Here is a 23147-nt window from a genome sequence, read left to right as displayed (position 1 = left end):
CATAAGAGAAAAGCACAAATAAAAAGACAAAAAGACACAACACCGGAGCTATAAAACCACCGGACGTTGGCCGTGAACAAGAGTCGCACTGTTTTGGGGTTTTAGAGAGGAGAGAGGTGGGAGAGAATTAGGGCGACTATTTTTGGTTAATATCTATATCTAATAAATAGCTAACTAAAGCCATTTCATACATTGATGTAAATCAATTTCATAGTATAATATAATGATATTTGAGATAGGGAAGATGGATAGTGAATAGGTCCAATGTTGATCCTATTTACACACGCTAGTAGCCTAGGACGTATAGACTGCAGTAGACCCATCACATAATCGTATATTGTGTCTTCATGGGTAGACTTAAACCTGTAGAAGTAGAACTATAAATGGACTGTTCATAAATCAAGAAAATACTTAGTATCGCTTTTGTTTGTTTTTTTGGAAGAAGAGAGAAGTGCTGTTATTGATTTCAGATGTTTTATGATGCTAGTTTTGATTACTTTGATGATAAAGAAAGAAGGAGATATTTAACAAAAAAAATAAGAAGGAAATAGAAGCACTTGTAACCCCAAGTAGACTCTAGTATTAATTTTCTTTCAAATAATATAAAAGGATTATTCTAAAGTTTCTTAGTTTTCAGGCTTCAAAATAGAGACTATGTGTGGTGGACTGGAATGATGCAGAGCACTCTAAATAATATCAAAATTCATGAAAAAGATATATTATTATATCCGTCTTACACCATCATACCTTGTCTCGTACCATCTTCATTTAGATCCTTGGTTTAATAGTTTAGTTTAGGATACAAAACATATTTAATGCTACTGCTAATAATATATACATATCACGGAAAGCCTGAAAAAGGTAGAAAAATGTACCATGGTGAATGAATTTCTCTATTTGTTACCTAGGATTTTAGTTAAAAGTTCATAATAACAATACATACGATACCAAAGGTTTAATAAATCCAAAAGAATATACATTATCCAAAGATAAATTTAAATTCGATTTAAAATAGAATCGAAAGGCAAATCATCATATTCAAAAAAATAAGAAACTGGAAATAGACTTACAACCCACGTATAGCCATGGTCAACATTCTTGTAATATGTATCATGGTATGTCACATCTGCTCACAAACCTATCAGCTTTAACCTAACCTATCAATAACAAGACAGATACCAAAACGAAATATATATATATATATATATATATATATATATATATTCAAAAAATCAATTGATTATTGGTAATGCTAGTTTATATATGTAGCTAATCATAATAGGAATATAGTCAATAAAAATCACAAAAGTAAAATTTCTCAAACATCACAAAAGTTATATGTAGCTAATCATAATATGAATAGATACTTTTATTATATAGCAGTAGCAGACGTGTTATATGGATTATGTACACATGAATGGATATGTGCGTGTGTATATAATATATGCATGTACAGAGACAGACGTATAAAGATACTGATGCGTGGGGTTTTGAAGTTAAGGAAGAAACCAAACACAACTACTGTTAGATAAACCCCACATAAGAGCTGTTCTATCTTGTCTCTCCCTCCTTTCCTATTCCATTCCTTTCCATAATCAATCTTTCTTTTATTATTATTTTTCTTAATTTCTTCATCTCCAACATCCCTTGTGCCGTATTCATCCATCAATTCGATCAATTCATTGATTATGGTTTCTCAAACATCATCAGCCACATGATTCTCTTGACATTTACGTTCATTTTCGCTTTCGATTAGACTACTATTCATTACTTTTTTTGGAGTACTCTATAACAGACATGCACGCATCACCTCGTGCCGCTCTCCAATCAATCTAGAAGTGTGTTATAGATCCCACGGTCAATAAAATCTGAAGATCACTTGCGGAAATTAAACTGAGAGACGTTGTAAGATTTTATACATATTTCATATTTTTGTTTATTATTATGATCCTATCCACAAATTCTTCACAAGATTTTGACTACGCCATATATGCATGCACTCTTATCACCAAGAAGTGTAAAAACATAGCGTACGTATGACTATGATAAGATATGTGTTTAAAGGCCAGTATCACAAGTTGCTAGAAATTTGGAACACTTGTACAGTCGTGTTTCTTTTGGTATGAGCATATGTTTCGACTAATGTCTATCCATATGAAAAAAATGTATAAATGGCCTAACACTTCAACATCAAATTTTAGGAAAGTCCAACAACGACGTAGTTTTCGAGAAGTCACAATATGTCCCTCCTCCCGTGTCACCCACTCGTAAGCGAACTAGCTGCATAGTGTAAAATACTGTATTCATGACACTTACATTTACAATACTGTATACGTGTAACGTGTGCGTGTGTGCTATTCATGTCATCGTGATGTTTTATTTTTATTTTTTTTATTTAACTTGATTATAATTTAAAAAAACATCTCATCAAATATGTAAAGGGTTAAAAAAAAAAAGTTATAAAGGGATTCTTCTTTACTTTATTAGAAAAAAAAACTAAAAATATTTATGTACATATATAATATATTTTAAATACATTTATGTTGTTGCATAACACAAACATGTAAATAAAGCAAAGAAGACATAGTAGACCCACGTCAAGAAATAAGGCCCAAAAGTTGGCTAATTTCAGCCATCACGACAAAGGCAGGCACAACACAACTCTCATATCGTCGTCATCCATAATTATTCTGATCCTGATACACTTATTTTTTCCTTCCTTCATCGTTGATATATATGCCTTCAATTTAGTAAGAACAGAAGCATATATATACACAAGTGACAAGCCCATAAGAGAGACGAAGAGAACCATGTCTTCATATGAACTTAATTAAAGAGGTGCATATAAATTATTCAATTTTATAAAAACAAAATAAGTAGTAGTAAGAGTAATTCTTTGGTCTAGTAGTGATGAGATAACGTACGACAAGCGTGGCGGGATCCCTAAGTCTTGTCTTCTTTGAATTTCAGTTATTTGCAAATAATCTAACACTACTCCATTAATTAGTAGCATGTTCTCCTTCATGTTTAGTGTTACCATTTAAACGTTTCCACGTTTCTACTTAGTTGTTCCAAGTTTCTAGGAACGTGTTAACTCCAAAACGACCTTCTTAAATCTTTTAACTACACACTAAGTCCAATAACGCGCCGTTCGTGGAGTCACTAACTCACTAATTCACTACTCCATTAACGCGCCGTTCGGATACGATCATGTTTGAGTTCTTTTTAATATGTTAATTGTGGGAAATATATAGACAAATTGATCTGATTCCAAACGAAATATAATACAAAACCAAATAAAACACTCATAAATCATAGATCGATACGGAATCTAAAAAAAACTTAACATTTGTGTAATCATTTTTTTCTTTTCGTCTCAATGTGTTTATTTCTAGAAATATGTGATCATTGGGAATGATTACAAAATAACTAAAAAACCAAACGACGAATATGGAAAGAGTTAATTATTAGTAAAATTTAAAATGTAGGTAATCAGTATCTTCAATCTGATTCATGTAAATATTTTTCATATGTTAATTCTAGAAATAACTATATAAATTTGATCTGATCACTAAATGAAAATTTAACATAAACCATACACATTATCACAAATCATAAATCGATATGGAAAAAGATAAATCTTTCATTACCATATTCATAAAGCGAGAGAGAGAGAGAGAGAAAAAAAGTTAGATGGGCCTTTAACATTTTATGAGGCCCAAATGTTTCAAATTCATTAAAAAAAAAAAAAAATTGCCCAAAAATTTCGAAACCCCAAAAGTTTTGGCGCTTGAGTAACGCGCTTATTTCGCCCTCAACCTCCTCAGATAATTTAATTAGTAACCCTCACTCGTCACACCATTTTTTTCTAGGGTTTCAGTCTCACTCTCGTCTCTTTACTCTGTTCAGTTCTCTTCGTCTTCTCCGACTCAAAAATCATGGCGCCGAAGCGTAAGAGAGCTCCGAAGAACGACGACGATACTAAATCCGCTCCTAAACCGAGGAAGAGAGCTCCTAAGCGAGCTAAGACGGTGAACGAAGCGCCGGTTGAAGTGGTCGAGGAAGGGGAATTGTCGATTGCGAGGTTCTTGGACGAGCCTATACCGGAATCGGAGGCTAAGACTGCTTGGCCTGACAGATACAAACCGATCGAGGTATTTTTTCACTAATCGGAAACTTGGATCTTTGGTGTTTGAATATGAAATGGTTAGATCTGTTCGAAATTTGCTGGGATTTGTTTCAGATCTGTTGATTTCTGAAGGAATTTTGCTTTTGTTCTTGATTTTTTTTTGTTCTCAGGTGAAGAAACCTGTAGCTCGGTCAAGGGGAAAGAAGAAGTATGTTGTTTGAGTCCTTTGCTTTTTTGCGATTAATCAGATAGTTCGGGTTTACTTTTGTTTGATAAAAAAATGTGTGTTTTGACCTTGTTTCTTAATGGACTGATTAAGTGATTTCATTTTTGTAGGGATGATGATGTTGTAGAGATAATTCGAGCTCGATGCCATTTTAGACGTGCTATTGTTGATGAGTCCATTACATATGAGCTTAATGATGATGCTTATGTGCAGGTAATGACTCTATTTCCGAATGAGAAAATTGCCTTTGAAAGCCTCGATTTATCTGTAGCACTTGCAAGATAGGAGATTGTGAAAGACATTTTGTTTCTTGGTGTTTTGAGTTTGATGATTGTTGGGTTTTATACCACTTTGTAAATGTGCCAGCATTGTTAATTTTTATAGAATAAATTGAAGTGCGGGGCGGATAATTTGTTAATTTGTCCCTGTTTGTCATGATTTATATTTCTGCAAATGCTAATGGAGACACATTGATAATAGCTACCTTTCCTAGCTGAGATCTCATCTGAAACAATAACCACTGATTGTTATTTAGGCTGACATATTCCTTTTGGAGATAAGCTCAGACATCTTTAGCCTTAATGGAGACATATCATATTTGTTCTATGCTTTTTACAACATAATTAGATACTTTACTATAGATGACTTGTATTTCTCACAGTTTAGTTTTATTTTGTTTGTTCAGGCTGGTGAGGGAAACGCGCCTTACATTTGTAAAATTGTTGAAATGTTCGAAGGGGCTAATGGGAAGTTATACTTCGCGGCTCAATGGTTCTACAGAGCTTCTGATACTGTAAGAATCAAAACTTTATTGGTCTTTACCTTTTCTTTTTTTTTCTTTTTCCAATATTGAATTGTCTAAAGTTTTGGGTTTTCTTAACTTTCAGGTAATTGGCAACCTCAATGCTCTGATAAGTGATAAACGTGTGTTTTTCTCGAAGGTTCGAGATACAAATGAATTAGGAACCCTAGTCAAAAAGCTTGAAATTTTGATGATTTCCTTAAACGTACGTACTTATTTAATTTATAGTCGGTTGCTATTTATAGTGTCTGTTTTTGGTTATTCGGTATCTTTGTGCAATCTTCCATTCTAACTTACATATGTTTCTCATGCCAGGAAAATACTACGGAGACTATCGCTGCAACAAAAAACTGTGATTATTATTGTGATATGAACTATTTGCTGCCTTATTCAACATTTGAAGCTTTTCAAGAAGGTTAGTGCTTTTAACAGTTGATCTTTCAAGTTAGCATTTCTTTCCACAGTCAATTGGATTAGATAACATGCTGCAGTTTCTGAAGATAACTAATCATATATAGATCTTTTGATTGTACAGATACCAAGATGGCTATAAGTGAAAGTTCAACAATATCCAGCGACAATGATGTAAACGGAGGAGCTGCTGTTATATCAGAGGATGACGAAACTTCCCAAGCTAATGGTGCTAAGAGAGAGGCAACATTGCTTGACCTCTACTGTGGTTGCGGCGCAATGTCCACTGGGTTGTGCATGGGTGCAAAACTCGCTGGTTTGAACCTTGTCACTGTGAGGCATTTTTACTTGCCAATTATATTGTTTAATAGTTTGTCAGATTTGTTTAATCTCTTTGATGCTATTTTTTGCTTTATAAAAATGATTTCTCAAGAAATGGGCTGTCGACATGAATGAACATGCGTGTAAAAGCTTGGAGCATAACCACCCAGAAACACAAGTAAGATTTTCATTATGTCTTTGTGTTTTCCATTTTTTCAATTCAATTTACCCCTATGTTTAGTCTCAAAAGTCACTTCATTTTAGGTAAGAAACATGTCCGCAGAAAATTTCCTGTTGCTGCTTAAGGAGTGGGAGAAGTTATGCATTCATTTCTCTTTGAGAAAAAGTCCAAATTCAGAAGAATATAATAACCTGTATGGGATGACTGTTGTTGAGGACGATGAAGATGAAGATGATAGCAAAGAGAGTGACAATGAAGATGATGGGGAGGTATTTACAGTGGCAAAGATTGTTGGTATTACCTTCGGCGACCTTAAAAATATAAAGAAAAGTGGACTTTATTTGAAGGTATTGTTGCTCTGTTTGTACAAATTTTACTCTTTCATGGTTTTGCCTTCTTATAGTCACAATCTTCTCTGATGTTTTGATATAATAGGTACGGTGGCTGGGTTATGCTCCTTCGCATGATACATGGGAACCTATTGAAGGACTTAGGTAAACATAAGAAAAAGGGTTCTTCCTTAAAATAATATGTCAATATTTGTTAAAACCTCTAAATTTATCTTTAAACAGTAATTGCCGGGAAAAGATCAAAGAGTTTGTTGAAAGTGGATATAAATCTGGCATCCTTCCGTTACAAGTATGTTTTTTAATACCCTGATACGTTTGCTTTTTTAAATTTCTGAAACCTGTGCAAAGTTCTTTTTATGTGCTAGGCTCTATGCGTCTTATGTATAGATAATGTACTTATATTAGTTTGTGTTTGATAGTTTATCAAAACTGTATTGTTGTGTGTCAATTAGTTGCTGAATGGGTTAAATAGAGTTAGTAACTGAATAGTTGCGGATTAAAGCACTATCATGGAATTGGTGATTAGGTGGCAGCTGTCAGAGAAGTCCTCACTTTATTGGTGAAATATAAGAATGTCATGTCACTGACACTAATGCCTAAACACTAATTTAGGGAGGTGTTGATGTTATTTGCGGCGGTCCGCCCTGTCAAGGAATCAGTGGTCATAACCGCTTCAGGAACACCGAGGAACCTCTAAACGATGAGAAAAATAAGCAGCTTCTTGTTTATATGAACATTGTGGAGTTTCTGAAGCCAAAATACGTTTTAATGGAAAATGTGGTTGACATGCTGAAGTTTGCAAAGGGCTACCTTGCGCGTTACGCTGTGGGACGGCTTATCCAAATGAATTACCAGAGTCGGATGGGAATGATGGCTGCTGGTGCATATGGTCTTGCTCAGTTCCGCATGCGGTTCTTCTTATGCGGTGCACTCTCTAGTGAGGTAAAACCTTTAATGTTATTTCTTTGTTCTATATATATGAATAGATGGTATTCTTAATTTGCACCTTTCTGTTTCAGATGCTTCCTCAATTCCCACTTCCAACTCATGATGTAGTCATGAGAGGAAATGTTCCTGTGGAGTTTGAGGTAAGAGAGACCCAAGAAGATAGTGAATTACTATTCCATATGTATAGCAAATACTCATCTTTGCTTATATTTAATGCAGAGGAACACGGTAGCCTATAATGAAGGCCACACTGTGAAGTTGGCAGACAAACTTTTACTTGAAGATATAATTTCAGATCTACCGGCTGTAAGTCTTGATGTGTGGCTTATCTTGACTAAAACTTAATTTATTTGTCTAGCATATTCTTGTCTTACTAAGTTTTACTTTGGGTTTAGATTGCAAACTAAGTTTTACTTTGGGTTTAGATTGCAAACAGTGAGGTGAGGGATGAGATACCATATGACAAAGATCCCATAACTCCATTTCAACAGTTTATCAGACTTAGAAAAGATGGTAAGATTTTAACTTTTGTTTTTTGGGGAACAATGTAAAACAAAAAAAAGGACAACTATAGTGGCAACTTGAGGTTCATTGAAAAATTGTTTATGAACTTTTTGAACAGAAGTTTTAGGGTCATCAACAAATTTCAAGTCTAAAAAGCATGTCTTATATGATCACCATCCCTTGAATCTGAATATTGATGATTATCAGCGTGTTTGTCGTGTCCCCAAGAAGAAGGTACAACCTTCTCACATTCGTTGATCTTATTTTTTTGGTTCTTGTTTGTTTTAGTTTTCTAGGATTATTCTGATTTTTTCCAATACAACTTTTGGTATTAGGGAGCAAATTTCAGGGACTTTCCTGGTGTAATTGTTGGACGCGGTAATGTAGTTCACTTGGATGAGAGTATGGAAAGGGTCATGCTTGAATCTGGAAATCCGTTGGTAATAATATTCATCTCTTTTTTTTTTTTGTCCTCATATAAAATTTGCTTTTCTTTTGTATTGACTAACTATGTTATTCAATCAGGTACCCGATTATGCCGTGAGTTATGTTGACGGGACATCATCCAAGTGAGTTTCATTTACCTTTCTTTACCTCTGTAAATCCTGAATTTGCCTAGTTTTATTCTGTTATAGAAGTGTGGCCTAAACCATTTGCTTTTTTTTCAGGCCCTTTGGACGCCTCTGGTGGGATGAGACTGTCCCTACGGTTGTCACTCGAGCGGAACCACACAACCAGGTGAGACCTCTCATGAAAAATAACTATCTGTTCTGAATTTTGGCTAGTTGTAAGTAAGTTAGTTTAGAGACTAAAAGACACAGTTATTATCGTGTTCTAGATTTGCATAGATTCCCTTTGGATGTGAATAGAAACATTGGAAACAACGTAAGAGTTACATATTTGACGTTGTATATGATTGCAGGTGATCATTCATCCCCAGCAAGATCGTGTTCTATCCATCAGAGAAAACGCCAGGCTCCAGGGCTTTCCTGATGACTACAAACTCTTTGGCCCACCAAAACAAAAGTGAGTTAACCGTGATTCCGTTTTGTCAGAGTTTCTGTGATTTGAGATTCGAAATTCAGACTAAATTTTACATAAATATTTTCGTTTTTTCAGGTACATTCAAGTTGGTAACGCGGTTGCAGTTCCGGTAGCGAAGGCCCTTGGATATGCTTTGGCAATGGCATTCCAAGGTCTCACAGTAAGAAACGATGATCCACTTCTTACTCTCCCTGAAGGTTTCGCTCACATGAAGCCTTGAACGCAAATCTTCCTTCCGAGCTTTCATGAACTCTGTTGATTTCATTGTCCTTCGGTTTATCTTTGATTGTTTTCTAGGGAGTTTGGATTATTATTATTATTTTTTTCTGTTAAATTTGACAGTTTCCAAGTTATTGTTCTGAATTTCTCTAGGATTTTCGTTTAAATCAGATTCTATGGATATGTTATGGGATTCTCTCTTTTGATCAAAGTCATTGTTTGGTTCGTTGGGTTACAAAAACTTTTTGCTTCTTAATGATATAAGGCCACTAAAAAATGTGATCTGTTTTGGAGGTTAATCATATGAAGTGCTTGCTAATAACCCCATGAAGCCCAATAGAGCCTTGGTACAGAAGCATTGGTACTTAAACCCAAATATTTGCCCAAGCCTACTAATAGACAAAGTTTTCAGATTGAGATTTAACTTAGAGACAAACCCAAAATATTTGAGAGACATGATATTCTCTCAAAGAACTTCTGGAGTCTGGAAGATAGGATTCCTTGTTTGGTTTGGTATTGTATTCAGCTTGTTGAGGTTTTAGTTTTGTGTATGGTTGTATATGGCTCTCTTTTCTTACGAGGTGTTCTTTTCAACGGCATTTAACACGAGTTTGTAGTGTATTTCTAAAAGTCTTAATAATACAGTATATTTAAGGTTTTAAATAACAAATATGAAAGGAATCACAATTTTTCCTAGGATTCAGAACATATTTTTATTCACCTGATACATGTTATATAAGTATTTTTCTCCCAAATTTATTAATTTTCATAAAAGTAATCAATATGTATATCCCGGCAAAACCTGTTTACAGATTATTGGAAAAAACTGTAATATAAAAATCACTAGTTAATCAAAATTACATAGAAAAATACAAGACTGGTCCACTAACTCGAACATCGTCGTTTGTGTCGGGCATGGTCTATTAATAATACAAATATACATCATCGATGAATCGACTTGACGCACCGAAGCTAAATTTGTTATATTAGTTTTACTTTCCGAGAACTTCCTAAATTAAACCCAACATGCTATATTATTTTTTCTTATTAATACTGTGAAGATTGTATTAAAATGGATACCTAGCTCCTATCAATATGTTAATTGTCCCATTAATATTATTATCTTCACCCAATTATAGATCTGAATTTTTTAGGCCAAAGAAAGCGAAAACTATCACGTTATATGTTGAGTTTATGTAACTAATAAAAATAGATGAATGACTCGGAGAGACGTGGACAGTGGTTGTATAAAATAAACTATCACCTTTTGTATCTCTCGTATTATATTTATAATCAGTGGTTGTATAAAATAGCTTCGTTCCAATCTCCTTTTTCACATGGCTAAGTCGTAATTAAACGTTTGTGTACACATTATGTGATCTTTCTGTAAGTTTATGTATAGCTATTAAGATAAATTAAATTACATTACTAATCAATGTTTTAAAATATGCTAAGCTCAAGTCATTATTGCGATATGCTATATGTGGGGTTTGAATTTGGGTTGTGATAAGGTGACAACACTATTACAAACCATTATGCTATGAGTCATGATTTCGTAGTAAATGATTTATATAATACAAAAAACATCATGATAAGCTATTCAACCATTTCTTTAAATAAATGTTTACTGATACAGTTTGCCGTTTTGGTAACGGAAGAAACGAGTCACGTATATAAATTGACTCTTTATAGCTAGACTAGTCCATATATGTTGAAGTTTATAAATTATATTAATGCATGGTGACGTTTTATATTCTGATGACTTACTTCAAAACCCTTACATCAAACTATTCAAACTAATGTATTTGAATCCTTCGCATATAGGTTGGCAAGTCCTTGTTCATCCAGACAGCACAAAAAGCCAAAACCAAATGAAAACAGTATATGGAGTTTTGCTTAAGTGGTTGAGACACCAAACAACGCCTACGTTCCAACTCTCAGGTTGTTTGAATATCGTAAGCAATAAAGCCGTTTGTTCTAGATATTTTCTATTGCAGCTAATGGCCAGAAAAATTAAATAAAATTCAAATGGAGAATTCAGAAACATGATATTCCAACCGTGTATACACGTTTGATGCTAATCCAACGATATGATATCCATGGAGACTTAGTCTATGGCTTGATTTTTCACAAGTAGGTCCTACTTCAGTCATACTCCTACATTTTCAGACTCATTTTTCTTGTGGCATCCTAATTTTAAATAATATCTTTAATTTATTGTTAAAAAAAATTGAATATAAGGTTTTTGAAAACAAAATGGGTAAACTGTTTCTCATAAAACATAAGGTTTTATTGGTGATCCGATTAAATCAAGTAGGAAAACGTTTCCAGCGATTATGAAGAAAACGGTTAAGAAAAAGTAAAAATAAAAAGAATAAATTACACATAATAGTTAGATATTAGATATGATTGGTAAGTCATCATCTATTTTACCATTTAGAGATGTTTTTTTGTGTGCAGATTATTGATAAATCTATCCCCATGCTTTCTTTCTTTTATGAATTGGTGGGTTTAGTTACATATATCTAATATGAATTGGTGGGTTTAGTTAAAAGTTCACTGATTTTCTTAAAAAAGTTTGATGCATGTAGAAATGTTTTGTTGTGAATATGTAAGCTGTCTTTTGTTTGGGAACCTTTCACCGTCACTTATTTTCTTTTTTTTTCCTTGAACAAACACCTTTCACCGTTACTAGCTATGTATGAGTAGAAAGCGTGAATTATATAGTTAGATGTGTCTGTCAGACAGTAAATCATCAGCTCGCGTACGTAACTTCAAGAAAACTTTAAGACACAAAAATGAGGTGAAACGAATAGATGGAGGAGGTTAGGTTTAGGTGGGATATTGCAAACTAACCTCACGTGGTGGATGTTACTTTTCTTCCCTTACGTACCGGTCGATCTATTTTAAGTGTACCAAATATCCCTTCATTATCTATTTATGTACATACAGTGGCGGATTCAGAAACATTTTTAACATGGGGCACAATATAACGAAAAAAATTATATAAATATGAAAAGAAGCTGTATTATAAATTTAAAAACCTATAAAATTATAACAGGTTTTTTATACTAAATAAAATTTTCATCATGTCACTTTATCAACTTTTTTTCAACAAAACAAATTAGGCTACCCTTTAGAAACCATTAATTATATTTTGGATTGAAATACTGATATATGAACAAATTATCAATTATAATATAAAATAACATAATGCATAAGTTTGAAGCATAGAAAATAGTTTTATAAAACTAGATAAAAAAACGATTATTCTAACTAGAGAATTTTCCATTGTATAAATTAATCACAAAATAATTACTTACTATAAAGTATAAACACTTTTGTTTTAGAAGTTAGAACTGGAAGAAAAAAACAATAAAAAAAAAGTTTTAGTTAACAGAGGAAAAACTAGGTCAATGATGCTATATTGCTAAATATAAATCTTCCATCGTTGTTATTATAATTCGCAGGCTTCCTTTGCACAATTAAAAGAAATAATTGTCGGATACATTTGTTTATAGAAATAAATTTTTTTATATGGGTGTTTTATTTTGGGTTAAAATATTTTATTTCCTTCTTTGTATGACTGGTTTGGCCGTTTGGGGTTAAGGCACATCTTTGGTTTGTAATTAGAGTGGGGCACCTTTCAAAATTACCTATAGACTGAAGATAATTGAGTAAGTTATATGAACAAAAGGAAAAAAATAAAAAAAAACAGTGTGGGGCACGTGCCCCACCCTTCAATGCCTTGCGTCCGCCCCTGTGTACATACTACATATCCATAAATACAATACGTATGCAAAGGACGTCAAAGCCATAAAAGAAAAATATGGCGTATATATACGTAACGAGACAAAAATAAATTAAACAATATCTCGACTACTTGACATAGAGAAGGGAATTTTACCAATTCTACCATATTTGCTAAAAAAACTTTCTAGTTCTATTAGAAAGGAAAACATCTTTTTTTATCTATCATATAGGGTAGATAAATGGACTAAACTGCCTTGCATATAATGGGTTGAAAATAACATGTGAATAAGTAAAATGAATTATGTTATTTAATATATATTTGATTTTCTGGCAACATGGATGAGCATTAATTCTTAGGACTAGACAAATAAGTGAGATCCGTAGTGGACACTTTATAATCTAAAAGTTACGTAGAGTTTGCAAATTATATACTATATATATATGTATATATTTTAGAGATCTGGTGGGTGAAATAGCATAAGTCTGTGGACAAAATTAGTTATGTGGACAAGGTTTGTCTGATAGACAAGTTGAATAATACAAAGTTGTCCATTAGCTTAAAGTACTTGTCCATTCGTCAAGTATGTTGTCTATGGGGGTTATTGAATCATGTAGTACATGACATGATTAATAGTAGACAAATAGAGATTTTAGACAAGTGTAAAATTAGTCTATCGAGTAAATAATTTATTGTCTTTGTAAAATAACTTGTCCATCACAAGATTAATAGTGGACACCTTGGTATGTTTAATTGGTCCACCAAATCAATAGCTCCAGCGGTGGCAACAGTGAATGTCATGGAAAAGAAAACAGATGTGAGCTTCTGAAAGAGTTGACGAAGAGCCAAAAAAAAACTGAGCGAAAATTTTTGGAAAGAAAAGTTAGAAACATTAGAAACAATAAGGTATTTTTTGATTAGATTTTATAGATTTGGAGAGATGTAGAGATAATTAATGGAAGAAAAAGAAAGAGATGAGAAAAAAAAATTGAGATAAGTGTCCTGTAAAAAAATGTGGAGTTAATTAATGAAAGAAGAAAGAGATGAGAAAGTTGGAAAGACAGGACAACAAAACAAATTGAAAAAATCTTTATTTTTGTTTTGAGAAAGGAAATAGGAAATGTTATTTTAGTATTTATCTGTTATGACTTGGTATTTCTGAAAAAGAGTTAGCAAATGTGGTAGAGATGATAAGTTTAGTTTAGTATTTGGTAGAATTGTTAGAAAACTCTATATAAAACGTAACTGTGATCATGGCACAACCGACAACTACTGAGTTTCAAAATCGCTAACCAAGAGATAATACTCTACCCCTAATTTGCGGTGATTAATTTCAGGTGAATTCAGATCTATTAATCTTAAAGCTTAGAAAATAAGCAATTGAGGTGAATGCATTTTGTACAATTGTTTTTTTGTCATTAAGAAAGCAAATAAAAATTCTAAAACATTTAATACTCCTTCTCGTTTTTTAGTTGTTATTCTAGAACAAAAAATTTATTTTATAATAATTATTGTTTTAAATTTCTAATGCATATATTTAGTAAACCCAATTATTAATTTTATTTTAAATATTTTAATGTGACTAGTAAAAAATTAGAAAATATATTTAAAAAAGAAATCTTATTATATAAAGTTGGGTTTCGAAAGTTAGTCATTAACAAGATTTTGAAATGTGTCAAGTTTATATCAATCTAAGATTTTGACATGTGTAAAAGTTAATATTTAATAAGAGGGATTTGAGATTACAACAAAAACAAAATATTTTGTTTTAAACAATACTAATAATGTAAAAAAGATAATTATCAAAAAATTACAAAAATTAAAATTTTTTTAAAAATAATTATAAGGAGATTATATATATATATTTCATAAAATTTGAAATTATAAGATTATTTACTTATTTTTAATTTTAAGTTATTAATTCAACAAAAAAAATAGAAACGAGATTAAAGAAAATATACATTTAATTATTAATTCTAAATTTTGTAAATACTCACTTCTATATAAACATAGATTGGCTTGTACTTTTCATCTAACAAAATAATTTATTCAAAAATATTGCTTTCAACTTTTTTCTATTGGTAAAACTTTTTTAATGGAAAGGTAAATTTTTCTTATTTTTAAAATCAAAATTTTTTCCTACTTTCTTCTTTTCTAGTTTTTAATAAGTAAAATTAATTTATTGACCCCAAAAAAAGATTAATATATGCATCTTCTTTTTGAATACTGTTGTTGATAGATCCATAGCTTACAACAAACATAAATAGATAGATTGGAAAAACATAAACTGTTGTTGATAGATCCATAGGAGTTCGAAGACTTTGACACCCTGGTTTGCGGATAGGTTTAAAAGAATTGATTTGCCCACCTATGCCACCAAAGTGCATTTATCTTTTCGAGTTAAGCGTGCTTGAGCTGGAGTAGTTTCAGGATGGGTGACCTTTCAGGAAGTGATTGTTGGAACTGTGCGAGTGACGACAAAACATAGGAAAAGATCATATGGTTATTTATAGGGGTAAGTATTTAAAGCCTCCCGAACGTAACAAACCGGCGGCGGATATGGGTGGGCCAGAAGTAGACGTGGGGCCCACTAAGGAAGGTGGGCTAATGGAATGGGAGTGGACATGGGACTCACTAAGCAAGGTGGCAGTCGGAGCGTTCCAGAGACAAATGCTACATCATGGAGTGTCAAAGACACCTCCACGAATACATTGGAAAATTTAACACTAGTTACTATCAAAAGATTTTATGACATTAGAAAAGGGACTTTGGTTTCATTGGTTGTCGGAGCAAGCCATTTTGAGATAGCTAAAAGACGTGAACATGTTCTCTCTACACATGAGGAGGGCAGAGCCGAGATTCTCTCTATGGTGGAGGAGGTTGCACGCAAGGTTATCTTCCTAAGGGAGGAAGGTGGAGGAGGTTAAACGCAAAGTTATCTCCCCAAGGGAGGAAGGTGGAGCCAAGGTTTTCATCATAGTGGAGGAGGTTGGACCCAAGGTTCTCTCTATATGGGAGGAGGGCAAATCCAAGGTTCTCTCCATGGTTGTTCATACATTATTGTGATGTTACATCATTGATTAGTATACTATGTAATATAATTTTTATTCGAAATGTTTTTTGAGTCAATAATTTTAGTAATAAAAAAAACTATGCAAAAGTGAAAGTAAAAAAGAGATATGATACTTGTTTGGTTTAATGTGTTCATACAGATATTTTCTAGATGGTGGTAAAAAATATATTTGTAACCTACAATATATTTAGGTGTAAAATACGCTTTTTATGGTAACATACATAAAAGAATTGTAAATTAATATAAATCAGTATATTATAGCAAAATTAAAACTTATAAATAACGTTATTTATAAAAATTTAACTCCGCACATCGGGCGGGTTCTTATCTAGTAAATACTACAAACTAATTGTGACACCCTGGTTTCGGAGACTTGCAGAGAGGATTAAAAGAATTGAATGGGACACCTATGTCACCAAAGTGCACTTATCTTTTCGGTCAAGGATCCTGAGAGAACTCTACAGTTAAGCGTACTAGTAGTCTCAGGATGGGTAACCTTCCTGGAATTGACTGTCAGAACTGTGTGAGTGAGGACAAAAAACAGGAAAGTATCATGTGGTAATTTGTAGTTACGGTAAACAAGTCTTTAAAGCCTTCCGGACGTAGCAAACCGACCGTCGGATATGGATGGGCTCACGAGCCTAGTGAGAGGACGTTAGGTCCATTAGGAAGGTGAGCCCATAGACTGGGAGTGGACATGGGACCTACGTAGAGGTGGCGGTCGGAGGGTTACAAGTGGTATCAGAGCCGAACCAAAACAAGTGTGGAGTGGAGTAGGCTCACACCATCAGGGGTGACGGTCTTGGTGCGCAATGAGGACGTTGCGATATGTTAGTGGGGGTGAATTGTGATACGCCGGTTTCAGAGACTTGCAGAGAGGTTTAAAAGAATTGATTTTGCCACCTATGTCACCAAAGTGCACTTATCTTTTCGGTCAAGGTTCCTGAGAAAATTCTAGAGTTAAGCGTGCTTAAGTTAGAGTAGTCTCATAATGGGTAACCTTCCGGGAAGGGACTGTCGGAACTGTGCGAGTGAGGACAAAACATATGGAAATATCATGTGGTGATTTGTAGGGACGATTAACAAGTCTTTAAAGCCTCCCGGACGTAGCAAACCGACCGTCAGATATGGTTGGGCTCACGGACCTAGTGAGAGGACGTGATGCCCATTAAAGAAGGTGGTCCCATGGACTCGGAGTGGACATGGGGCCAAATAAAAGGTGATGGCCGTAGGGTTACACTAATGGTCTGTAGTAATTTGTCTAGATACATTTTTCATGTGACGGTATTTTTATTACTATAAAGGCAAATCACCGCAAAAAAAAAACAAAACAAAAAAGCGATATATCCGAAGTCTATGTACGTATCACCCAAAAAAAAAGCAACTATATCTCCAAAGCCAATGCACGAATCACCTGAATGCGATATCTCCAAAACCTATGCACGAATCACCGAAAAATGATATCTCCAAAGCCTACGCACGAATCACCGAAAGCGATGTCTCCAAAGCCTACGTAAAAGACAAGTGATATCTCCGAAGCCTTGGTTTATCTGTATAAATACATAACTCTCGCTTTTGCAAGTAAGAGCATATGTAATTAGCAATATTCTAGTAAAATAAAAAATTTAGTTATTTTCTTAATGTGTAAAAAACCTTAAATGATTAGTAATTTAAAATGGACAGGAGTTAAACAAGTTTAAAAAGTTGATACAACTAGAAATATGAAATATATATATATATATATATATATATATATATATATTTCTGTTTCTATATAATATTATATATTGTATTGTTCTCACAAAAAGAGGGAACACCCAAAAACTCTCTCAACCAAAGTTCACCCTAGCCGCTAGAAAAATCAGATTCTCCGTTTGCCCTCTCCGGTGGCTGGCACTCCTCGTCGTAACTGTGAGAGGGGCCCTGATGCTTTGTTTATTGTTTAATTTGTTCTTGTTTGTGTCGCTCAGCTAGATTTGGTGGTTTGATGATGTTGTTGGTGTGTTCAGCAAATGAGATGGTCTTCATGGTGAGGCTTGCGCCACGGTCTTTTGAGCGTTGTTCTTCCTCTCCCAGCGTTTCAAAGAGAAGTCTCTTTTGCCTTTGTTAGATGCGGCGTTGTCCTGGTCTCTTAGGTGATACTTCTAGTTTATGTGGTAATGGGTTCTTAGTGTCTCATGTTTGACGGTCAGAGCAGCTATGTCTGTGAGGGTTTCTGATAACAAGTAAAGATGATGATGCCGAATATTTGATCAACAATTGGTTGGAACAATAATTGCCATTGTGGTTTGCTTGTTCCTGTCTCAGATTTTGATACTGGTCTAGTGCCTTTTTCTTCTTTAAGCCGCATGTATGGAATGGCTAAGGATTCTTATCAGTTGCGTCCATCCATTACCTTTTCTCCCAGTCCTTGTCTCCTTGCTTCAGCATGTGGTTCTTTTTAGGGTTGTATCCTTTCTTAGCAGAAGTTTCGTGCTTAATGTTTGGTTGGTAATCTTCAAAGCTTTTAGTGTTTTCTTGTCCTTAGTGTTCACGGTGTGTGTTAACTTTGAGAAGTTTTGCCTTGCTTCTTGTCTCTGCCTTCATGGTCTGTTTAGATATGATCACCTTTTGAAGGATTCTAGCTAAACGCAATGATACACAGCAGTCGTCGTCATCTTCGTCACATTTGGGAGTGTGTTTGAGTCTCTATGAACTTTTATGAGTACTCTTTGTTTGTCGGGTTATGATGTCTTTGGTTTTCGAGAGTTTGACTCTCATCATAATAGGAGGAGAGATGTGTTATCTACAGATTAACCGTGGACGGTCGTGATAAATCGCATGTGTAGGTGTTTCAGAAGAAAAAGTTTCTCTGCTACCTTGGTTCTACCATTTTTAAGGTCGTTGCCTTGTTATCTCTGCTTATAGTTTAAAGAGTCATTTTTTTCGATTTGGTTTTGATAATATTTGTTTTGTATTTCTAGTTCAGTATTTTATCTCCTGGATAGTTTTAATTATACATTGTAATGAAAGTAGAATTTTTAAGAACTTTTAAAATAGAGAAAATATAACTTTTAAGAACTTACATGGTCAATAAACCCTTACAAACAAATTATTGCTTTTCTTTGAAATTTTAATTTATGTGTTTCTTTTTCATATATGAGAATACATTAAAAATTTGTTAATGTGAAAGAATTTCATCAAGTCTCTACTCAAAAAAGATCTCAATTTTTTTGTTCTGTTAGTCGTTTATGTTGAATTTGAATTCTTCCGTTCTTCAAAGCCCATATTCGACTAACTGAATCTAATATGTTATAACTAAAATGAGCCTAGGTGATTGATGAGATTATATATACAAACCACCTAGTGTTAATTTGGTTTTGCACTTAGGTGACCTTGAAGTCATCGTCATGATAAGTTTTGTCTTCTAACTGTTCAGATTCTTTTATGTATCATGTATGTAACTTATACAGTGACTAAATACATATATTGTAAGTGTCTGTACGTATATAATAATAATAATATATAGGCAAAAAGAGGATACTTATTTGTTTCATGAGCAAGCATTCGACAATCGGCGGTGGATGCACACTATGACGAACGCATATCGTTTATTAAATGTGTGTGTTCGACTATATGCCATGCTTTCCGCTAAATATGGTATTACTAAATCATAACTGTGCACTACCTCCTAGACATTTTAAATTTGGAGAACTTAAAGAACTACGAACATAATGCGAGAGATAAGAAGTATATATTGTAAGGTGCATGTCCAAATTACATTCATGAATACGTATAGATCTAAGTCTTGATTCATTAGAAATTTATTCTTACTTTAATTTCTTTGATATCTCAATTTTCTTGGTACTAGAAATATATCCTAAAGCCATTGTATCTTTACATCGAAATAAAATTTTCTTAGTTTAAGCTGATATGGATTTATCTCATAATCTATCGTCGATTAGTGGGAAAAATCAATTAACAATAAAATAATAGTAATGCACAAACATTAAAACCTAGAGATGAGTTTTCACCATATATAATCAAAATACTTTTTATCTTGTCGTCAATCTGATTACTTAAACCGATCCAGATCCATTCTCTATTAACAAAATATGGTTCATGTAGATAAATTGTTTGTTAAAAGCGTTAGGTTTGCGATATAATGCGGAAACATTAACATACACGTGAATGAGATCCTAATTAGGTCTGACGAATCATCAGCAGCATGAAACCTCCCTCTTGGTTTAACTTTAATTAATTCTCACGGGAGACATCTTTAAGTACTACTTTAATTTCTTTAGTAAACTTTAATTATATTTATTGCTTCCATCGATACGTTACTTCTTTTGCTCGCAAAATAAATTTAAACATGGGCCCCGAAAAAAATATACATTAAGTAGTGACGTTACAAAAAAAAAAAAGTATTGGAGAAACCGAGTCATCATGACAGATCAGGCTTTTCTCAGCAGATGCAGAGATAGAGTTATTTACTTAACTGTTTCATTTTCCTCGATTTACACGATTTTTAATTTCTCGACTTAATAATATATATAATTATATAATACTGTATATTACTCCCTCCGTTTCATAATATATGATATTTTAAAGATTTTTGTTTTTTTATAATATAAAATGTTTTCAATTTTTGAGGCAACTTTTAAATTATTTATATATTTTTTATCATTTATTTTATGTAGTCTTGTTTCTGATTAATTAAACTTTTTAAAAGTAAACATTTCTTATTATTTGTAGTTTAGCTAAAACATTTTATATTTTGAAATGGAAAGAGTATATCAAGTCAGTACAATAATTCAATTACATATATATATATATGTATACATACTTTACATTTATTGAGTTACATTAAATAAATAGTTTAATTAAAAAATCATATGAATGATGTTTGATGGTACCGATTGTCAAATAAACCGCTTTTTATTTACCATTTATTATGCGTAATTCGTAGTGGTACGGTCTACAGAAAACAGAAACAATACCGCAACGGTTCAACTGCAGACCATTTTTCTTACAAATAAAATTGGACCATAGTAATTTATTGTCCACACTTAAAACATAGCGGTCTAGTCCGCATACAGATTTATCTGCTCTGCATGCAGTTACAATTCAAATCCTATATCAAAGTTAAAATTTGATAAATTTTTAATTGAATTTGTTTATTTATATAAAATGAAATTAACATCTTTGAAATTGTTAAATTTGATAATTTGATCATTGCAAGACAACATCTTGAAATTAAATATGTTGTACTCTCATTTTTAATTTTATGGTTTTTAACATAGTACAAAAGAATACTAATTAATTAAGTTTGTGAGTTCGTCGGCATAAATGAGTTAACATAATAATAATGTCACATGATAATTCGTGTTAAAATAATAGGATAACGGATAAAATTATTAAGGAGGGCACATGTCCATTCATTTTTATGCCGATGAACAACCCCATCTTTTGTTATTATTATTATTATTGTGATATCAAACATTTAATATTCGCCTCTCGACCCGATAAGTGAGAGATGCGTACACACAACACGTATGCGGTAACACACACATGTACGTGTACATAGTACATGCAGCAGTGGTGTGTAACGTGTTCGAAGTGACTCAATCGAGAACCTTTGAGATTGAGATTTGAGATGCAAATCTTCGTAGAAGAAAAAGAAAACACTTAAAGACATGGACTGAAAAAAAAAACATATGAGATGCGAGATCTGATTTGGATCGGTTCGATAAGTCTTCAGAGGTTTTGAATCTTGATCCATGTTCAGATTAAGTTCAGCTATTTTGATTAAATTAATTCATTATATTTACATTGGCTTATATAGATTAAATATGTTTATAGGGGTCATATATTAACTGATCTATAAACAATATCTCCAAGTTAATATAACCTTTTTATTATTTCCGCATGTATACACGGATCTTAATCCAAATCCTGATATTTTAAAGCTCCCAAGTATCAGAAAAAAGGTTAGAAAAAAAAACAAATACAAGAGAAAACATAAAAAGGAGTAGAGTTATAATAAGGAACAATGGACAAGTTGACATATCGAGAGGGATGGCATGTAACAGTGTGCTATTCCAGAAAGGCTACGAGAAGTCCCCACCTCCCTCTTCTTCCCCAAACATATCAACCTTCCTTCTCTTTGGACCACCTCTCTATCTAGTTTCCAAAAAACTTGTACCCTTTTGTAAGATACATACATTGATTTTTTGGTTTTATACTCCAATAGTTAGTTGTCATCTCGCTTGATTTAAAGTCCTGTAGTCCCTTGAAGAAAATATCAAGCTGTCTAGTATTATTCCAAGAAACTACACACACACACACAAAAAAAGGGTTAACGACTAATCTATTAGGTTACAATACGGATTAGAAAATCGAAAAAATTTCCAAAAGTATGAGCTTAATTCTCTGATATCTTGATGTAATCCTATGTCCTGGTTGTTTCAACAACTTTAACTACCCAAATTCTGAAATTGTATTTCAGAGGTTTAACAACAATTCAACTGGTTATGGATTTGTCCCTTAACCGATTAAGAAGTGAAAAAAGTGTGGGTAAGGGATAAATAAAGTAAAGCGAAAGGACAAAAAAGAAAAGAAAAAGTAAAACACGAAGAAGTGTATAAACAAAACCCACTTGCGTAACCCTACCTCTCGAACCATGTAGTTGTTGTATTCATCATCTCACCAGTCACCTCTCTTTTTTTTTCTTTTTTTTTTGTCCTTGTTTTGCTATTTTCTTTTTATATTCTAGTCTCTTTATAATTGTATCTTACTTTTTTCCTATCTGTTTTTAGAATAAACTCTGGTTCAAGTCGGTTCGATTAAGCGGAAATATTAATATACTATATTATAAGCTCGTGTATTTTAGTAACTTAGAGTATATATTCTTACAAGTCTCTGTACTTTTTGGTTTTTTCAAGAACAATTTTCCTACTTTTTTTCTCCTTTTTAAATATTCTAATTCGGAATAAAAGTTAAAAAATTAAATCGATTAGTTGTACAAATTAAACTGATATTATGCTTATTTTGTTTGCTTCCAACTTTTACTTTTAGTATATATTTAAATCCTGTTTTAAAAATTGCTAGACACTAGTCGGGCGGCTAAGATGGACCTAACGTTTAACAAGAAAATCGGAAATTAAACGAAGATTAATCGGTGACTAGTTTTAGAGTTTTTTATTAAAT

General features: G+C 33.0%; 1 protein-coding gene and 1 long non-coding RNA gene across 5 annotated transcripts; one reads left to right on the top strand and one right to left on the bottom strand.

Annotated features, from left to right (window-relative positions):
* The first annotated feature begins 3768 nt into the window (after window positions 1-3768).
* Window positions 3769-9376, top strand: LOC104701619 (DNA (cytosine-5)-methyltransferase CMT3-like). Of its 4 annotated transcripts, none has more exons than XR_015562223.1 (21): window positions 3769-4154; window positions 4300-4337; window positions 4466-4568; window positions 5041-5148; window positions 5243-5362; window positions 5473-5572; window positions 5693-5901; window positions 6002-6067; window positions 6154-6417; window positions 6506-6564; window positions 6643-6709; window positions 7033-7362; window positions 7440-7508; window positions 7588-7674; window positions 7764-7881; window positions 7991-8106; window positions 8208-8312; window positions 8398-8441; window positions 8541-8610; window positions 8795-8898; window positions 8992-9376. XR_015562223.1 is itself a non-coding variant. In XM_010417335.2 (21 exons), exons 1-21 carry the CDS (start codon window positions 3939-3941, stop codon window positions 9134-9136), a joined length of 2505 nt encoding a protein of 834 aa, XP_010415637.1. In that variant the 5' UTR covers window positions 3769-3938; the 3' UTR covers window positions 9137-9376. The 4 variants fall into 4 exon arrangements, 3 of the variants coding, with proteins under 3 accessions (XP_010415637.1, XP_010415636.1, XP_087315251.1); XM_010417335.2 differs by having other exon boundaries at window positions 7794-7881; window positions 7994-8106; XM_010417334.2 differs by having other exon boundaries at window positions 7794-7881.
* Window positions 9377-21831: 12455 nt separating this feature from the next.
* LOC104701618 (uncharacterized) lies at window positions 21832-22713 on the bottom strand. The gene is made up of 2 exons (XR_753849.2): window positions 22611-22713; window positions 21832-22270 (listed from the first exon to the last, which is right to left on the bottom strand). It is a non-coding gene; the product is annotated as an uncharacterized LOC104701618 (long non-coding RNA).
* Between the last annotated feature and the right edge of the window lie 434 nt (window positions 22714-23147).

Source organism: Camelina sativa, chromosome 7 (genome assembly GCF_030686135.1).
Source record: "Camelina sativa cultivar CO46 ecotype springtype chromosome 7, ASM3068613v1".
Classification (NCBI taxonomy): Eukaryota; Viridiplantae; Streptophyta; class Magnoliopsida; order Brassicales; family Brassicaceae; genus Camelina; species Camelina sativa.
The sequence above is the reverse complement of the archived record's forward strand: the minus strand, read 5'-3'. Positions and strand labels throughout refer to the sequence as shown.

Excerpts from the sequence above, each read along its gene's own strand:
- LOC104701619 (XM_010417334.2), top strand. The coding sequence starts at position 3,939 with ATGGCGCCGAAGCGTAAGAGAGCTCCGAAGAACGACGACGATACTAAA. Across the intron at positions 7,509-7,587 it reads ATGTTCCTGTGGAGTTTGAG|AGGAACACGGTAGCCTATAA; the intron begins GTAAGAGAGACC and ends TATTTAATGCAG. Across the intron at positions 7,675-7,793 it reads TAATTTCAGATCTACCGGCT|ATTGCAAACAGTGAGGTGAG; the intron begins GTAAGTCTTGAT and ends CTTTGGGTTTAG.